At 38.4% G+C, this 19,792-nt stretch overlaps 1 protein-coding gene across 7 annotated transcripts in view; it reads right to left on the bottom strand.

Moving 5' to 3' along the window:
• LOC122538707 (glutamate receptor ionotropic, kainate 2-like) overlaps positions 1 to 19,497 on the bottom strand; it is a 93,937-nt gene extending 74,440 nt beyond the window's left edge. For 5 of the 7 annotated variants that reach the window (XM_043672998.1, XM_043672999.1, XM_043673000.1 and 2 more), the window contains exon 1: positions 4,400 to 4,582. In XM_043672998.1, the coding sequence (XP_043528933.1) occupies positions 4,400 to 4,451 (52 nt within the window). In that variant the 5' untranslated portion in view covers positions 4,452 to 4,582. Of the gene's footprint in view, positions 1 to 4,399; positions 4,652 to 19,340 lie in introns of those variants that run through there. The other 2 variants (XM_043673002.1, XM_043673001.1) reach the window with 2 other exon arrangements.
• Between the last annotated feature and the right edge of the window lie 295 nt (positions 19,498 to 19,792).

The following is a 19,792-nucleotide window of genomic DNA, read 5'->3' as shown; positions in this document are numbered from 1 at the left end:
GCCTATGGGGGCCATATCCGGTGAGTCTTAACGATAGGTACGGACACGTTAAATCTACGGACTTTCAATGCATTTGTTATTGTTAGCGATGCATCGGATTGCTCCGAGTTTGTTTGCTGCAAACACTTTTTGGATGCTTACTCCTTTTAATTAATAATATTGCAAGAACACAAAATTGTTTATTTAATTTTATGTATAACAATATGTTTGTCTTTCTCGACTGATTTTAAATTGAAATTCAAACATATTTGTCACTATTATTTATTTATTTTTTTTTTTCGTTATCGACGTCATTTTTGTGATCACCTATGCTTTGTACGTAAATTCGAAGTTCTGATCTGAGATTCGATCCCTATTTGTACTCGTAGCGTCTGCCTAGCAGCTTCGATTAGAAATTTATATTTTCAACGTGACTCGCGTGTATCAAAGAATCGAAATCCTCGGGATAATGCGAAAGTTTAGGAACGAGTTTTTCTTTTGCTCGGCGATGCTTGGCTCGGCTCGGAGCGGCGAAAGTTGATTCACATTTAAACGATCGACCGGCGAGAAAGCTTTGTCGTGCCACGGAAGGCAAAATTCGCCCGCATTTTCGATGAATAGACGCGCTGAAAAATATATTCCATCAGACAGAATGTCGGGGAAATACTCGGCGACACGCTTCAGAGAGAAGGAATTTCCAGACGTCTCAACTCCGGGATCGTTGCACGGGGAATTTATAGCTGTCGCGGAATGCAAGAGGGGGGGGGGGGCAGAAAAAAGGGGACATCTTGTCTTTCTACGGGTCTCTTTTCTTCATCTTACCGAGGGACGTTCCAATTCCCGCTGGTCTTTTGCTTAAACGATTACGTCGTCTAATCAGAAGAAGTAATTTCGGGGAATGATCACTCTCTCTTTCTCTTCGTTTTCGCAATTGAGTAATTTTTAGGGTTCTACGTAGCCTGAATCGGTTCACTTAGAATAATGAAACTTTTTGTTTCTCTCGTACGACTGCCAACGACGGTTGATTTTTTTCTTTTTTTCAGCGTCTGTATTTTTTCTTTTTTTCTTTCTTCGAATATGGAAATGCAAACGCAAGCTGTGCAAACTATTCGTTAAAAACCGCTTTCACTTTCGGTTTGGAAAAAAGAGCTGCAGTTTACTTTTCCCTGCATGTTTAATGTAAAAGCTTTTCACCAAATTCGTTCGCCGCGCGAGATTACTTTAACCATCGTGTGTTTCTTTTCCGCCCCTCCTTTTTCTTCTTTTACACACGCTCTTGCTCGTAAATATTTGAATATCTCTTGATTTCCTGTGAAATGCGAAATTGCATAACGACACACGAGGATATGTATTGTGGAAAATATTTTTGTGCAAAAATGACAACGAGAGAACAATGTAAAAACATTTATTCCGTATAATATATAGTTTGTTTTCAGAGAAACAAAACAGCGCGAACGTCACATAAATTTCAAACTAAATGAAAATCCTTTGATTGTTGCTTGTTTTTCTGATAACGAATGGTACCATAAATAATACAATAAAAGAATCTCGATATTACAAGATAAATAAAAATTCGTGCTCATAGTTCTCGAATCGGTTCCGAGTACGATATCACTTTCTAAATAAAAATAAATCTCTTGATTATTTTACGAACACGTACAAATAATTTCTTTTCAGAAAAAAATCTATGATAATTGAAACTCGAGGCATGCTGAAGAAGCAAAGTTCCGCTATAATGCAGTAAAACGAAAATTGATAGTACAATAGAAATAAGAATTGATACTCATAATTCTCTAATCATTCCTTCACTTTCTTGCAAGTGTCTTAATTCTTCGCGAACAGAGATGAACAGGTACTTCCTTAAAAAGAAAATCCACGATAGTGGAATTAGAGGCTCGAGGCACGTGGAAGCAGCCACAATTTAATTTCGACAAGCGTGATCGACTGGATTGATTCGTTCGCCAAGTTACTTGGTATTGTGCTCTGTCGTCTCTGGGCAAAAAGCTCGAGGGATGGAAACTTGCGAACTCGTTAGCCAGAAGTACGTTGACTTTAGAAGGTGTTAATTAAATGAGAGCAACTTTAGAGCAGCAAGGTGAAGAACTCGGCTGGTCTGGCCCTGAAACTCGAAGTTAATAAACCTTGGCCTTGGCGAGCTTTGTGAGGTCAAGAAGAATGGTCTGCCCTCGGTGGATTGAGGTAACGCTCTCTGTCTCGGTAATATTTGACTCCCAAATATTAAACAATCCTTCGCCGATCTCGTGATTAAATCTTGCGCGTTTAAGTCGAGAAACGAAACCGAGAGAAAAATATCAAAAATCTGGGGGAAGTTCATCTGAGAAGAAGGATAATATTGAAACTTCAAATACTACGACCTTGCGAGCTGAAATGTCGGCCGTGAAATTGAAATCTATATTCAACGCTGCACGAGAGTTTCGTGATCGTAAAAGTATCGTAATTATTTCTAAATTAGAAAAATTAAACATCGTACTTTATGCTGATATTAACATCCCATCGTGGAAATTCATTGATTATCCGGGGACGAAGGATATAAAGAATTTGACGAATCGTGTGATTTTATGCATGGAATAGAGAATAGAAAGTTATTACCTTACAAATTTCATTCATGAGGAAACCTTTGAAATATAAAATCACGGTTTGTGTAGAAAACTTCTCATGCATTTTTCTGAGGAGTACCAGTGTTAAATTAGAATTGCGTTATAATTAAAATTGTATTAAACCAGAGTCGTATCATATGGGACCATTACCATATGGCGTATAATTAATTATACGAAAGAATAGTGATGGATGAAACATCCATTTACTCAAAGAACATTACTGTTTCTTTTGAAATTCCAACGGGCTTGAAATATGGAAACGAGCATGAGGAATTTGACGACGAAAAGGAATGACAAATTGCAAGATTTGTTCCTGTGCGTGTGAATAAATTGCGCCACGATTTACGAAGTGTAGAGTTAATGCTTTGCAAACTTAATCGTGACAAAGTTTGTGATATATAAAGTGGAAGATGAAATTGTAAAAACCAGACTAATCATGAAGCGAAGAATCGATATCACACGAACCTCATAAAATCGAAGATTATCCAGCGACATCTGCACATCCAAAGACACGGGTAGGTGGAAAAGGGGAAAAAAAAAAATTTTTTTTTAGCGATAATGACAAACGGCGAGATTTTACGCACGGCGAATAGGTTGGTTGCGTGTGCGTGCAGTTGACAGGTCGACATTTCAGCGTCGCGTCGGCATCCACTTCCGCCGGCTGACTCCGACGTCCTATTTGCATAGGGATGCATCGCGCCGACGTGACGCTCACGCTGCTCGTTGTTGGAAAAAAAGAGAAAAAGAAAGCAGAGAAGGGGGAAAAGGGAAAAAGTGCACGAGGAAAGCAAGAGCGAAACAAAACGAGTGAGGGAGGAGGAAAGGAACAGCGTAATAACTAGTCTATACGACAAGGGATCCACGAGAGAGCGGTGTTGCGTGACTCCTTAGAGACCGGCACTCGTATGCTTGCAAATCCGCCGGTACCTGGGACGTTTGCTTCATTGTTCGGATGGCATCGTTCCACTCTTCGTCGCGCGAGTTTCACTTTCCATCGTCCCGCGAAACATAATGCTCGCACGCAATAAAATTTGCGTTTTAAACAACTCGTTTAAGTAACTTGAGCAACTCGAAATAAAAGTACGAGCGTAAAACGTGCAAGTGTCTTTATTTACGTCTTTTGGATTTTATTACAATTTAATACAATTGGGTTGAAGTAGAAAGTAATTTCGTATTTCGCGGGTAAATGTCGTTGACAGGAAGTATCTATACTCGCGTGTTTTTCTAAGAGATTATGCTTTCCTGTGTATTTTCGACTGCCGTTTGTTACATTATATTCAGTAATTTTATTTGGACATTGTCAATATGTGAGCATTATTTTCAACGTTTAATGCTTTTTCATCTCTAAAAAGAGTATTCGTATGGGAAATTGGTTTGCGAAATTTCGGGTTGGTGAAGCTCCAGAAAAAAACCGGGAGGTTCTGGGGAACATGAAATTTTGAAATTATCAGAAAGATGATGAAAAGTTGTCAAACAAAACGGTGCATGTATTGTTTAATAAAATTCTTTTTTAATACGAGAATTCTATCGTCTAATTTCACCTAAAGATACGAAATTATTTTTTACTCAATCCAATATATTTAGTCATCTTCAGTGCTAACTAACGAATTATATTTAATCCTCAGAGTCGACAGATTATAGGTGACAGTAGAGTGGAGTTGTTCATTATATTTTCTATTTCCACTGTGACATAAATAAGACTAAACGAAAGATTCCAAAACTAGGAGTTTAAGCCTAAATTATTATGATTTTCATGTAGAAGAGTCGTCAGAGGTCGTTAAAAGAAATAATTGGACACTCACCGTAATCTTCCTCGTAAATGATGGCCACCCGGGTCCAATTTAAAAACGACATGAGATCTTTGAAGGCTTTGTTCAAATGGTCCTGCGAGGGATAGAGGTTTATGCTGAACTCTTTGAACGTTGGCTCGAAGTCGACTCTAGCCTCCAGATGCGGGACGTCGAGAGCTTCGCAGATACTCTGGATGTGGGCGCCCAGAAGAGGATCAGACGGGCCGAAAATCCCTTGAACCGATCTGGACAGCTGCTTGCACGCTGCAATAGCAAACAATGACTTCAACAAATACGTTTAATCGTCATATTGAGTTTTATGAAATTTCGAAATTTCTATTTTTTGACGTTGAGAGGAAATTTCTTGTTTCCTTTTTTTTTTCTTTTTAGTACCTTTTCATCGTCGTGTTCTCCTACTCTATAATTTTATGAAATTTTGAAACATTTTGGCTATGAAAGAAAATTTCAAGGATCTGTTCAGAGTTTCCTAGAAGTTTCAAAATTTTATTTCTATTTTATTTAATTTTTGTTTCTAAAGAAAATTTAGAGGATTTACTAAGTGTTTCCCATCAAGATTCTGTGATTTCGTGAAGTTCCAAGGAATTAAAGTGTTTGTAACGCTATGATAAATCATTGCCTGGGTGAATTAAAACGAGGTATTCTCTTGTCTGACTGTAACGTTGCATCATAAATTGCAATTTATCTGCACAAAACAAACATATAGACGATCGTTTATACGTAGAAATTAATTTATTTTTGGTTCATTTCAAAAGAACTATTCACTTCCTCATTCATCTAACATAATCGTATTTCTGCGAGCGGGGAATTCATTCGACTTAAATGCCGCTGAAAATTCCAATTACACGCATGTAGTCATCTCAGATTAACATATTATTCAGTTTAGAGGCACACGTTCGAAATATTTGACAAAAAAAAAAGAAGAAAAAGAGAAAAATAAAAATATATGGAACATGTTGGGAAAATGAAATAAAAATTAGTAATTAATAAAGCCTCTTTGCTTTACAAGAGCATTGAAAATTATCGAAAACATTCAATGATCAAATTCGATGGCCTGTAGGACTATATAGGAGATTTTTACAAACAAGATTTTTACAACAATAACAATTTCATTAGCAATCTCATATTCAATAAATTCATTAAATCTTTTTCGATCAATAATTTATCACGGTGAGATGGTGACAAATTTAAGAAAATAATATAATTGTGATTTCCCTGTACATTTCGATTTAGTTCATACAATCCAATTTACACCAATTATTATATTAATAATTATTCAAAATCAAGTTATACCTGGAACGATTCCTAATAAAAATTTCCCTTTGAATGTCAGAAATCTCTTCGAGATAAACGTTCATTCTCCATTTTAACTGTTCATTTTCAAGACCAAAATACTGCTTTCTTGCGAAATAGGAAATTTCATTTATCCAGTCTGTTTTTTTTTTCACTATCGCAAACTTCAGATGCTTCAAACACCATCACGAGCCGCTATATCTCAATCGACAAATCAAACAAAGTTTCGCGAGAGCCAAAGATATAATTATGCACGATATTCCCAGAGTTAAGCTTCTTGTATATCGCTGCTCTCTTCCAAAGCCATTTATCGAAAGTCAAGCGTAACACGGCAAGAAATAAGGATTCCGTGGCGTGCACCAAAGTGTTACGGGTAATCCGGTGAATCGGAGTTTGCTGCCGGACGTAGCAGCTGGTAACGACGGGGAAGAACGTTCGTCGGAGAGTCGTAACACGCGCGTTTGCGCCGGTTTAAGTCACACTAAACGAAGGAAACACGACTTTAGGCAGTAAGTTAGGAAGCAAGTTGTTTCGAGCGTGGCGAGGAAGGCGGCGAAGTTTCGCGTCAATCTTTTTCTCGGCTGGCCGCGATGAAAGTTTACGAGAAGATTACCAGGGAATGCGGTGTAGCGAAGTCGCCAGGCAAGAGACACGGATTCTCCGTGGGTCTCGAGCGTGTCCCCGCTGGAAATATGAAATCGGCGTGTTATCGGCAGTTCTCATCGTATTTCCATTTCCACCGGTTCTCTGCGAGTTTTAAATTCCGCTTCGACACCATTTACGCGACGTCGGGGTGTTAACCGTTCGAAGGTCTGACGGATCGAGCCCATTTTTTTGACACACGTTTTTCCTCAGTTCATCGCAGCGGATTATGCGATCCCTCGTGATTTACGATTCAGAAATTGCAGTTTTCCTCGGATGTTTATCGTTTGATTTCATTCACGTCAGATTCATGCGAAAGAAATATCAGTAGTATCATCCATGCAGACTAGAACTGTCATAATCAACTCGTCGAAATTTACAACCGTGTTCACTTTGAATGATTTTCGTAAACTGTAGAAACGAAAGCTCGGGTTCTTTTTTTTTTTTTTTTTTATTGTGTTGTAAATTTTTCCTATTCCTCGCACATTCGTTTCTCCGATGCAAGTTTCATTATATTACACTATCAGTAGTTGTAGAGAGATATTTTTGTTTCCGTCATAGGTATAGAGAAGTTTAATAGAAAAAAATTCTGCTGCTATTTTCTCTGTGCAATTTTATCGCTATCCCAATTTCTTTTTTACTTTCTCAATTACTGTCAGCGAGTCGTGACAGGAAACCAGTTGAATCATTCTTCACATCATGAAAAATCCCAGACTTTGTCAAATCGATCAAATCGTCATCCCCATACACGAGACGCGCGGATCGGGAAACATTTTCATAGCGCGCTAGTTTTCCGCGACGGTGCGTGATATTTTTCCATCGACTGCGCCCATATTCGACGCACGGTTCGCTTATTAATCGGAGCATACACGGGCACCGATAGTTGCCCGGCGTGACCGTGTCGATGATTTACGAGCCCGGTGTATGTGCGCGCGGGCATCGCGGAAAATGGACAGGAAATTGATACGTTATCAAGACCGACGTCTTCCTGATCCATTATCCGCGAGATACCTTCGGAAACCAGGCTTGTTCCCTTCTCCTCCCTTTCGCGGAACGATCGTTGGCTGGCACGCGTGCAAAGATCGCGCAGCGATGGATGAGCTCGATCTCGAAAGTGGGATTTCGCGCCGCGTGTTCTAAGTGTTACTCCCTGCCCCTCTCCTTCGCCATTGCTACGTGCTCGTTGAATTATTCACGCTACTCCGTCTCTCTTTTCTTTTTCCTCTCGCCCTCCCCACCTCACCGTTTGACTCACGATCGGCAGCCGTGCCTGACTCATCGTTTCTGCGTTTAACGTTGCCGGTTTTACTTAACGCGCGATCGAAAGCTCGTTAAGCAACGAAATCCTTGGCCAGGCGAGGCAATACCTCGCCGGAAGGAAATTAAATTCGATCGATTCGATTGCCTGTGGATTCCTGATCGATGCGCGGAACGTTGCGCGTACAGCGTGACACGGAGATTGATTCAACAAAAATTGATTCTCTATTTTCGTGATCCATCCTGTCGCGAGGCAATCGTCAGTTTTATTCGCAGTCGTTGGCACTTGCACGCTGGAGGATGCAGCGAAAATTCGAGACAGCCAGTCAGCCTTTTCACTTTACTGTCTTGTCGCGCCACGAACGACCCCGAGATTCAGTGAGTTCGTCGTCGTTGCTTCCTTCCCCCTTGAATACACCGTATTCTCGACATTGGTAAATAAGTCTCGTTACTTCGTTACGATGTTGCTCTTTCGGTTAACGAACCGACGCTGTCTCGACACCGTCGCGACACACCAAACACGGAAACGCTCCGAATGATCAGTCATCAAGCTTCCACTATCCGAGCACTTCCATCGGAGCGCGATCTCCGAGAATGTCTCGAGGAGACTCGAACACCAATAATTTATCAAATTTCGCCAAGATCAATATTCTCGAGTACGAATTTTTTTTGGAGGAATGTATGAATCACACACGATTTCTTTTGTTTGAGAAAGTCTTGAAGAGTTTGAAAATTCGTGAGGTACGCTTGATTCTTGAAGTAGTATCGTTGAAGATTAGTTAATTAAAGATTAAATAATACGAATATAAAATGTGAAGTTTTAGTAGTTTAATGTAAATTATTACCGTCGTCTATAATTCAGTTCAACGGGAATTAAATTTAATTACGAGTTGGATAAGATTGAAAAATTCCCGAATTATTCCATGCAAATTTCCACTCGAAGCCTCGTTACCAAGAAAATAGACGTTACACATATTTAGTTAAAATTTGACTTGCACATCCTCGATCTATTTGCGATTTTATTATCTCGTGAATACGAAAGGTGTTATGAGAAACAAATATATATTTATTCTACCTTTTTAGGTGGTTTTCGTACGTAGATCATCCAGACCAGAGTTAGTCAAATTTGACAAATTTTTCGTTTCTCTCGAAAACAAAGTTGAAAAGAAAATCCCCGCCTGACAAATCGCGCGACGATTATTTCGCAGCAATTACGTTAAATAATCGAAAAAAATTTATCTCCGTAAATTAATGTGGCATTTGATATACATTTCACCGGTAATCGTGAACGAAGCTTCATTTATTATCGATACAATCGATCACCCGAGTGAATAATCATAGTAGAAAGCATCGCAGCGCCATCAATAAGACAGACAAAATTGAACGTAAATCTTCATTACGACCAGGCCATTAAAATCGCTCTCTCTTCATTCATCGAAAATAACCGGCGATAATTTTACACAAAAATACTCCTCTCTCTCTCTCTCTCTCTCTCTCTCTCTCTCTCTCTCTGCGAAAGTTTCTCGCGCTCTAGTTTTCGTTTAACGACGAAGCAAACTGGTGATTCGCGACGATCGACGACAGTCGCCGGAGAGTGCATTGACATCCAGAAATGGCTTCGTCACTAATTTCCGCAGCTCGTTCGTTCGTCCCAGCCGCCATTTGCGTATGTACACGATGATAGGAACGGAGGGCCAAAGATCGCGTAACAATGTGGAGTTAACGGTCACGTTGCGCGTGAATTCACCGTAGAAAAATCCCGTGCCGGTTTCATTATGTAGGCAAAAGGCTTTCGAAATAATGGGAACGAGTGGGGCCAACGCAAGCGATTGAAGCGACCTTAAACGTTGCCTTTTCAATTTCCTTGCGTTTCCGAGCAAGTGGAAATTCGAAACAGCAAGAAACTCGAGAAGCATCGATAATTAGAAATATATTTCCAAATTGGAGAAAAAAAAAAAACTAGAAAGTCGAGAGACCGGAAGAGAAGAAATTTGTAAATAATTGAGATTGGAAAGGTTTGCAAGTTGCAAAATTAGGGAGTTCAGATGCCTTCGATGTAAATTGAAGAATCAAAGGGAGAGAAACTGAAAATCGGGGAAAACCGAGAAATTGAGAAAATTTGTAGATGAAATAATAAAAGAAATAATAAAACTAGAATAATGAAAGTAGAAAGTTGCAGAGTCGAAAGAGTAGAATGATTTTGTAAATTAAAAATTTAGAAGCTTACTGAGTGGTCGAGAAATTCGGGAAATTAGAAAATAAAAGAACCGGGTTCGGAGTTCGTGAATAAATAGTTTCATAGCTACTGATTCTCTCTTCTGCTAGCAACCTTTCGTTTATACACTAAGAGTCCAAGTTCAAGTAAGTTCAGTCAGCCAATTTGACCCAAAATTTGGATCAAATAAATGAAGTTTGTACGAACAGAATTCTATTGTGATCGTTTCTCTTCCGTGCCACTGGTTACGTGACACTCTGTACATCTTCGTGTCTTTTCTCCCTTCGCCTTTTTCTTTTTCACTCTCGTTTCGAACGCAGATTTAATTGCGACGCGGCAGCCTCGTTGAAGGTTCCCGAACGGGAGCGGGAAACGAAACGCTGGCAATCTTGCGTTCCGGTTGACCTGAATTCTGGCCGTGGTATATAGCCTTCTACAGAGCCAGAAACAAAGATATCAAGAGTTTTGTTCGGCACATGGTTATACCCGAGACGAAATGGGAGGAGAAGAGTGTCCATGGGGGCGAGTGGAAGCAGTAAATTAAAAATACAACGGGCTCTCGCGTCTCGCCCGGATTTTAAACGGTCCCATTTAGCTGTCTGCCGAAAAAAAGTTCTCCATCAGCGCTTTCAAGCGCACTTCCCCGTTTTAAACGAATTACATCGGTCGCATCCGTGTCTCCTTTCTCTTGGCTCTTTTCCGCGAGAGGGGCTGAACGCAAAGAAAAAAAAAAAAAAAAAAGAAAAAGAAGAAGAGAGAAGAATTATTGCCGACGTACGTTAGGTTTCGTAGTTCGAGCGTTCTATCGAATTGAGTCGATCAGTCGGGGAACAGTGTAAGGGACTATCTTTCGTTTGGTCATTTTCAGAGAGCTGTGAACAACGCGATATTTCTGTAATGAATTTAGCCACTCTCGAGAGATATAAGGATGAAAAATGAACGATAAGTTTAATGAGAGAAAATTCTGTATTAGAATATCGAGCTTCCTCGGGAGTACGAGAATACTAGCAGGAGAAATGTTATATTCTTTACTTTAAAAAACGATATAACGTCTGAAGGTGGCTTGCTCTTCAAGAGAAAATATTTGAATTAATAAATTAGGAAATAACTTAAATTAATTAAGAGAAAGATAGAGAGAGAGGGAATTTCGTTTTGAACTACAAAGCTGAAGATGTGACTAAATTTGATCAGGGTTAACGAATGTTTCGTTTACGAGTGAAATTTAACCATATTTGGACAGATCAGAACGTTCATATCGAAAAAGTTATCACATTCAAGTTGAAACAGTTTCATAAAAAAAAAGAGAAAACAGCAGTCTCATACAAAAACCGAAACTATTCCTCCAAACGTCTCGAAAGTTTTGCAACGTCTTCAAACGCAAACGACCCAATTGTATTATCTCGAAAGCAGTATACTCCTCTTGGGCAATATCGTGCAAAAAGAAATCTTTATCGCCAGGAAGGCGATCGTTGTAAACGATTCTTTTTCTTTTTTTCTTCTCCCAGACAGGGCGCGTGTAAGACGTTGAACACCCGAGAGGGAAGATTTCCCGGCAAATCAGTGAATGCTAGAGGCGAACAAGGATCCGACGGCCACAAAGAAGCAGGCCATAACGTAGAGGGAAAGTTTGCCGGTAATAAACGAAAGCTTCCATTAAAATGTTCCGCCTGGCGAGATCAAAGGGATATCCACCGTGCAAGTTATTCAATGAATTTTGAGAATTCGTTACCTCCCGTCAGCTCTGTGTGTCTTCCGCTTTCTTGCTTGTCGGTTCAAGCATAATCCAGTACGTTTCAGACGGAGTCGCGAGGATTTTCTAAATATTGATAAAAGCGTCGAAGGGGCTGTCTATTGTGATGAAACGAGCGTTATAAAAGCTTCGCGCGAACAGCCGTGTTATTAACGGCAGTGGCCGTTATTACGACGAAGCTGGACACGCTTCTCTTGGTTCGTTCGAAACGAAATGAACGGTTAATGAGAGTAAAATGCGTAAAATACGTTTGTCAAAACCATTATTTTCGACGTTAATTTCGACAAACGGTGGTTAAATATATAATAAATAATATAAATTATAATTGCTGGAATGCTCGAATCGTTCATCGATTCCACAAATAGTCGTTAAATGTATAACGATCATAATATATCAGAATGCTCGAGTCATTGACCAATATGGCCAATGAAAATTTTAATGCGATCAATGACCTATTAAAGAAAGCTACGCGTCGGGTAAAAGTCGAATGGAAATATTTTTATAACTTTAATGATAATTATAGTAAAGGTTCGTGTTTCTGATTGTAACATCGTGTAAAAATAGTTGAAAAATCAGCTAGCAAGTTAGAAAATATCTACACAATACTACATAAAAATGTCTCGATTTTCTGAAATCGATTTTTGAAATCGGCATGGTACAGTGTATCCGTATCTTGGCGGTCTGTCGAAATCAGAGCAGAAACCAATCGCTTAATTTTCCTGTGAATCTATATTTCACGATACAAGGAACTTTCCTCGCGAGGCGACAGAATCTCGGCTGGAAAATCTAATTTTCCTCGTCGGTCGATCCATTTCCTTTCCCGCTCGAACGCCAATATACGCGTCGCTTGTAATCCTAACGGGCAGTTCTCAGGAATTCATCGAGCGCTGTTCCCCAGTCGATTTCCCTTTCCCGCGAATTCAATTTTCACCGCATTGGAGGGCTTTGTCTTCTCTTTCACATCGACTCGTACGACCGCTGCTAGTTGCCGGTACGAACGACAATTTTTCTGTCTGTACGCGAGATCCTGGATGAATTTCGGAGGGGAAAATAGGATCCTATGGAATGCGAGTTCTTCCCCCCTTTTTTTTTTCTGTTGGAATTTTTAATTCAGTAACGGTGATGAAACGCGGCGCGAATTTACCGCGCGAACGACATCGGTCCGGTATAAATGGAACACCAACTCGCGAAAATTATGTTTTCCGAGTTTTTCGTCGCCATTTGAACTCTTTTACCAGGACGCGATCAATAGGAGTTAATTATGAGAGAGATGAAAATAACTGCGAGGCTTCTCTCGTGGAATGATTTTTCTAATAGACTTCTCTCTATCGGGGAATGAGTTTTAATAGTTGCGCTTGGGAAACAAAAAGTTAGCAAATCGAAAAATCAGGAAATTGAAGCGAGACGGCAAAATGAGAAAAATTTACAAGTTGGAGAACTGAAAGGCCGAGTTGAAAAGCTGAGTGGCCGGGAAACTATTTAAGAATTGGAAAATTAGAAAGTTGAATTCGTAGAAAGTTGGAAAAATTTGTGAATTAAAAAGAAATTGAAAATGGAAAATTGTAATATTGAAGCGTATTTTAATCCGGAAGCTCGGATTTTATAATTTAGAAGTTACAATTGAAAAATTCAGAAGTTCGAGAGCTTCGTGCAGAAAAATTTATCACATCTTACGCGTGAATTGCATCGAAATCATTTCACTACTTATCCCCGTTGTAACAATATCTCACTGTAATCTCTCAGTAAGACGTCAAATTTTCGAGATGAAGAAAATTTTACGAAAGAGTTTTCTCTTTATTCGTCCATTGTCAACAAGATCAGCCTTTAAGATTTCCACCCGAGCGAAACGTCACATTGTCAACACCGAGATATCATGACCCTGGTGAGTCTACGCCAGGACATTAGCTTTCATGGGGGTTTAAGCCAGTTGGTACGCGACATTAAGCCTGCGTCGCGCAGGGCTTCACGAGAATAAAAGGGGAAAAAATGCGTAGCGACTTTTGGTCCTTCGACGTCGCGGATTATCAAAAGAAGAGACACGAATACCGAGGATGGGATCAAATTCAATAAATATTTATAAATCCGAATCAACCTCAATATATAATGAATCGAAAATCTATTACCCTTCCCGAAACATATTATTTTAGTAACACGTGCAAGTGGTTGACGCGACTGAATAATTAATAAATAATAATAATATAATATGTATAATAAACAATTGAAATCAAAAGAAAAAGGATATTTCATTTTTGGAATGTTTGGAGATGTTTCTCTCGAAATTGATTCTTTTCACTGAGATGACCTCTTTCGATCAAAAAACTCTAATTCACACCAAAAATAATTTCTCACAGTTTCCTTTAGCTAAAAGACACACCGTCAGTGTTGTCTTTCTCGTTAAAGTTGCAACACATATTCGAAGTGATTTTACTAGAAAACAGCAGACAACAAAATATTAAATTAAAATTAAAGAAAAATTCCAAAGAGAAATTTCGAGAAATTTCTAAATAAAATTCAGAATACGGTTCACGTAGAAAAAACACATTGCGATTAGCACAGGCTCGAGTCTACCTGGTAGTACCATTGGAGATACTTGCAAAGAGTTCTCTAAAGATTCAAAAACCACTACTCGTTCGTGACCTCCTCAAACAGAGTCGTCACGTGAAACGGTGGAAATTCCCGAGTAATTCGACCAGGCCACTGAAAATAGAAAATCTTTTCGGACGAGGTCGGAATACCTTTAAACACGGGAACTGACGCGGATTCAAGGTGTCAGGGCAGCGAGAACTGGTCCCAAGCATATTTACGACGCGAACGGGAAACGCCCTGTTAAAACGGAGATGGTGAATGAGGTGTCGGCGACCACACGCGGTCTACCAGAGTCGTTTCAACGAGTGTATCTCAAGCCGACCCTTGTCCAAAACGGATAGACGAGGCTAGATCTCCGCGCGCGCAGCTAATTTACTCGCGATTAATTTTGGCACCGAGGACTACCGGTGGTGCCGGTGTTACGAAATTATGACGCGATCGTTTTCGGAGCGTTGTTTGTTTTACTGGTCAACGTTAATTGGTATGAGTTCGCTGCCTCGGGCTGGATTCAATTTGATAGATTCGTGGAGAAATAATTAACCCCGTTCGGGATTGGATATATGGAAAATTTTGTAGCTTTAATGAGATTACGCGTTGGCGCGTGTTATCTGGAGGAGATCATTCTCGAACGTTTCAAACAGGAAAAGAATGCTTTTGGATGTTCCGTGGGGTTCGATCAAATCATTAATCAAAATTCAGTCAATTTTAAGATTTGTTTAGTGGTAAACGTAATTACTACGTACAGTGGTTACATTGAAGTATATAAAATATATTCAAATATCTCCTCTTTCACTAAATGTATCAAAGTAGATGTAGAATAGAACATGGCAGCAACAGTTTAACAAATAGAAGTTACCATAGTTTCAACTGTTCGTTATTATAAGAATTATTTTACAAGTCATTTCTCGATCTGTTTCAAAGTAAGAATGCAATATTAACAATATTGCAATGCAAATATTAACAATCCATCGAAATAACAAATTGATTTGTATCGTAATTATTAAACGTATACAGATACTTTCAATTAGTTAAAGTTATTATCACGCTAATTAAAATCATCTAAAAGTGCACTCGAAATAGATTAATAATTCGAACATTAAGTGGCTGTCGAAAAGAGAAAAAGAGAAAGGATTCCTTGGGCGAGAAATTAAATCCACGCTTTGTACTCTAATAAAAGTAGTCCGGCTATTATGTAGCCTTAATGACCGTGGCCATTCGAGACAATAACGCCATTTCACGCGTATCGTGCAATTCCCGGCGATGGGATTTCTTAAACAGGGAAGACCCTTTCGAGAATGCAGCCCTTTCCATTGTTCCACCGGATGGAAATACGCTCGCGTGAAAAGCACGCGACGCGATAGGAAATGAAGTGTCTTCGCGTCTCAATAATCCGCGCTGTGTTCTCCGCGAAATAGATACTCGCGGCGGATGGAACTTTGCTCAGCAAATTTATCGACGCCCGTGTGGATTTACGGTTTGCGATTCATGCTCGCCGGCCACCCACGATCGGCCAGCAAGAAACATTGTTATGGTTTCTGGGCGACGACTCAGACCCGACTTGTCTGCGGAATTATTTTGCATAAATTTCATCTTGCGAGTTACGCGCCCTCTGGTAGTACCTCGTGTTCCGCTCGCTTGAAATCAAATCCCTGAAATATCGGCTTACAGGTGTCGTCGACTATCGGCGTGGACATTTGTTTCGTTGGTTGAAATTGGTACTAATTAGGCTACGGATTTTTATGCATTAAAATGAGAAATTCAACGTTCAATGTTCAGTAGATATTAACGTGGATAGTACGCTGTAATAATGTAATAATTGTAATAATACGAAAAGAATATTACAGTAGAAATATAAGTTCGAAAAATAAATCTGAAAATGTATGTATATAATCAATTATACGTTCAGTAGAAACGTCTTTGACATTTGTTATTAGATGGAAGATTTTTATTAGAATTAGATAATCTGTGAAATATTCATTCTATTATAGAATAATTTTCCAATAAAATATTCCAAGTACAAATGATCGCTATACGAAGGAATTTTTCCATTTTAGTTCTCTCTTTTTAATTGCGTTTTAAAGAATGCGTGTTTGCTTTAAAAATTCGCAGCCAAATAACAAGATTACAAGAACATTTTCAGAAACTTTTCAAAATGAATTTTTAAGAAATTTTAAAACGCGAACATAACGCACGTAACACGAGAAAAAAAAATCTATAAAATATTCAAAGAACAGTGCTTTCTATAATATTTGGTATGCAAAATAATTTTCTGCCGAGTTTTCTTTTTAGTTATACTCTCGAGAACATGAATTTGCATAAAAATTCGCAGTCCAGTGAATAATATTTTATGTGAAATTTCGTTCTATCGAAAATTTGGAACTTTATGACTAAATCTCTGTATATGTGTATATCTGAAAATTTCTCGAAAATCAAACTGATGGATATTGTTCTTCATAAAATTCTCAATTTCACGAATTCGACGCATACAGTTCGATTAACTGAATTTTCGTCGATCGAATTTCCTCTTAACCACGTGAATGAAATATAACAGGTAATGAAAAAAAAAGTACGAATAAATTTCTATCAGTTTGTGTTGTTCATTTCATTAAACGAAAACGAATTTGGAAAATGGAAACGATTTTGCTTCGTTTGGTTTAAACGAGGCATTATACAATAGCGAAATCCAGTTATGCAAATTGTTCGCCGACGCAAATTCAGGTAAACGGAGTTTCGTTGTAATTAAAAAATAATTTAACGTTTTAGAAAAATAAACGGCTTTCGGCCCGACCGTTTTCATAAATTTCGTTTGTCACAAAGGGATATGCCCGTAACGAGTCTCAAATTTCAAAGTGAATTTTCGAAAATAATGCTCATTGTTGTTTGCTGCACTCCATGCAATTTATGGAGTTGATCAACGCGGCTTTAAGTTGAGAAACTCGCGCGTAGTAATTAGAAATTGAAGAACGAGTTTCGGAATACTTCCGACTGTTTGAAATTCTTCAGATCTATAAATTGACGTTGAACTCGAAGCAACAATGTTCTACGACAGCAAGTTGGTTAGTTATGCGGAGTTTCCACGGAGTGAAATCTATTCAAAGATTCGAGGAGCGGTTGGTACGTTCGTGCTGGATGGGATTAGACAAAGACCTTCGGCAGCCGTGGTTATGTTTGATGCTCTACTTTCGGACTTTCCTGTTAATACGACGATTTAATTCCCACTGGCGAATCCCTGGGTATGTACTTTCTACCATTTCGATGATCCACGATCTTCCTTCGTAATCCTTCCAAGAACTGGGCATCTCATTTCGGAGAGGATAATCTGTCATTTCTGAACTAAAATTCCCTGTGATGTTTGCGCGTGCGGAATCTCGTGCGAATTAACGCAAGTAGAATGCAACCGCGATGGTCAGGCATCTATCCTCTTTAAAAATCGTCTTATATTCGGACTACAATTGCGACAATTGTTAGGATTCTCTTCACAATTACTCTTCTAAATAATAATGAGCACGATAATGTAATCGGCATGATTCGATATTTAAAATTCTTGGAAATCTCGGCTTGAATCTTGAAAGTGAAACAAGGCCACGATGATCAGACAATTACTCTCTTTGATGTAGTTTGAGCAAGACAGAAGTTGATTCTTATATATTTAAAAATCGTATTCATATTCCAATTTCAATTATTGTTAAAGTTAAAAACAATTAGGATTAAAATTATTTTTGTAAGTGTTGCAGATGGACACTTTCATGCATTCTTGGATTTTTAAATTCTTTAATTCTTTAAATTCATTTAAAAATTCTCGTGAAAATACCTAATCTAATAATACACGAATAATCTAACAATGCGAATTATTAATATGTATGTTTGTAACTTTACAACACTTTAATAATGTAAAAAACTTCCAACTAAATTTCGTGATTTTCAATTCAATGGCCAAGAGTTGCGCATGGAGAAACAAGTTTCCTCTGATTCAGAATAAAAAATTAATAGAATTTATCGATATACAACGCGAAATACACAATACGTGTAAACAGAAAAATGTTTGTGAAGTTTCTATCCGCAGGATTCTTATCCAGTTGACATGAATATAGATTCGCGATTTTCTTTTACAATGTCACCGAATGAAAACTCGGCATCCCGCTCCAAAAGCATCATATATATTATGTTCGACCAAAAAAAGTCGCTGTAAAAAGCCGCGAGATCGTGCGCGAATAAATAGGTGCAGCGTCTAGGTTGCCGCGATCGATGTTGTTGTCTCGGAGCTGGGGAAACGACGATTCGATTTCACACGGCACACCAATTCCTCGACGTGTGTAAAAAAGTTACGAGGACGTGTCGATGATGGAAATCAGTTTCGAGTGCATTCGAATTGTAGATGCAGTTGTAGCTCGCGAAAATATTCGAACACTTGTAAGAAATTTTGACGAACGTGTTATTCGTGTTGCATGAAACATTCATTAATTCACTGTGACGAGACGCAGAGATTTTCAAATTTCAAAAAGATCTGAAAATATATATATTACGAGATATTTAATGCGAATATATATTTCGCAAAGATTGTGAATCTTGCTTATTATTTTACCACCATATATCAATTGTCTGCTTATTATTTCACTGTCATATATCAATAAAATGTTAAAAAAGTACCAAATGATTTAGGTATTTGTAATAAATTTATATCAAAGTTAAACAACAATCTCTATTAAATTGGTAGGACAATCTATAAAATTTTTAATTTCATGACAGTCGCGTTCTATTCATATAACACTCTAATATAATATAACATTGTAACATACATATACACGTGCACGAAAATTCTTCCAAGTGTTCGAACATTTTCGTTGAGTTCACTGTAGAAGAAAAATCCGACAAACGTCCGTCGGACTGAACCGCGCCTTGAACCTCCTCGCAGTTTAATAAGCCGCGAAATATTTAGCAAGAGCTCGAGGGCTTCTTCCATTTATCAGATACGAGGTCCGTGCCTTATCAGCATCGTAACGTTTCCGTGTCGAGACGTTCGCCCTAGACGTTTCAATGCATTAAATACGGTTCCGGTGAAACTGAAACGAGAACTAAGAGTTGTATCAGTTGTGTCGGAACGTTGGAGAACGCGGAGGCGAGGTAATTTAAACGTGTAAAGTGATTCTGGTATAATATTGCGCGAGAAGATGGAAATAGCAAGAACAATTTACCCTTTTTCGACGTTCGGAAAGAATCGTCCTTAGGAACGTATTGTATGTCGTAGACCAACGTCGTGTTCGCCAACAGAGTTTTGTCCTTGTTGATCTTGTAGATGGCGTACTTGAACGCCAGCTCCGAAGGACTGTCCTTTTGATCCTCCGTGAAGATTGCACCTGCAACATTATTGAAAAATCAAGCCGTTAATTTCGTAACGCATTAAAAGCTTGAAAAGTAATTTTCACTGATGCTTGGTTTTAATTTTTTAATTTTTGAGGGTAATATATATTGTGTATATTGAATAATCAATATTTGAATATTTTGTTACCCATAATATATATTTAATATATACAATAGTAAATTGTACAATATATATATAATATTTGCGACAAATATCATTTATTTTACTAATAATAATATTCGCTAATATTGTACATGTATTTGATAATAATATTATCGGGACTAT

The sequence above is a fragment of the Frieseomelitta varia genome, unplaced genomic scaffold (assembly GCF_011392965.1).
Source record: "Frieseomelitta varia isolate USP_RPSP 00005682 unplaced genomic scaffold, Fvar_1.2 scaffold_175, whole genome shotgun sequence".
Taxonomy (NCBI): Eukaryota; Metazoa; Arthropoda; class Insecta; order Hymenoptera; family Apidae; genus Frieseomelitta; species Frieseomelitta varia.
The sequence above is the reverse complement of the archived record's forward strand: the minus strand, read 5'-3'. Positions and strand labels throughout refer to the sequence as shown.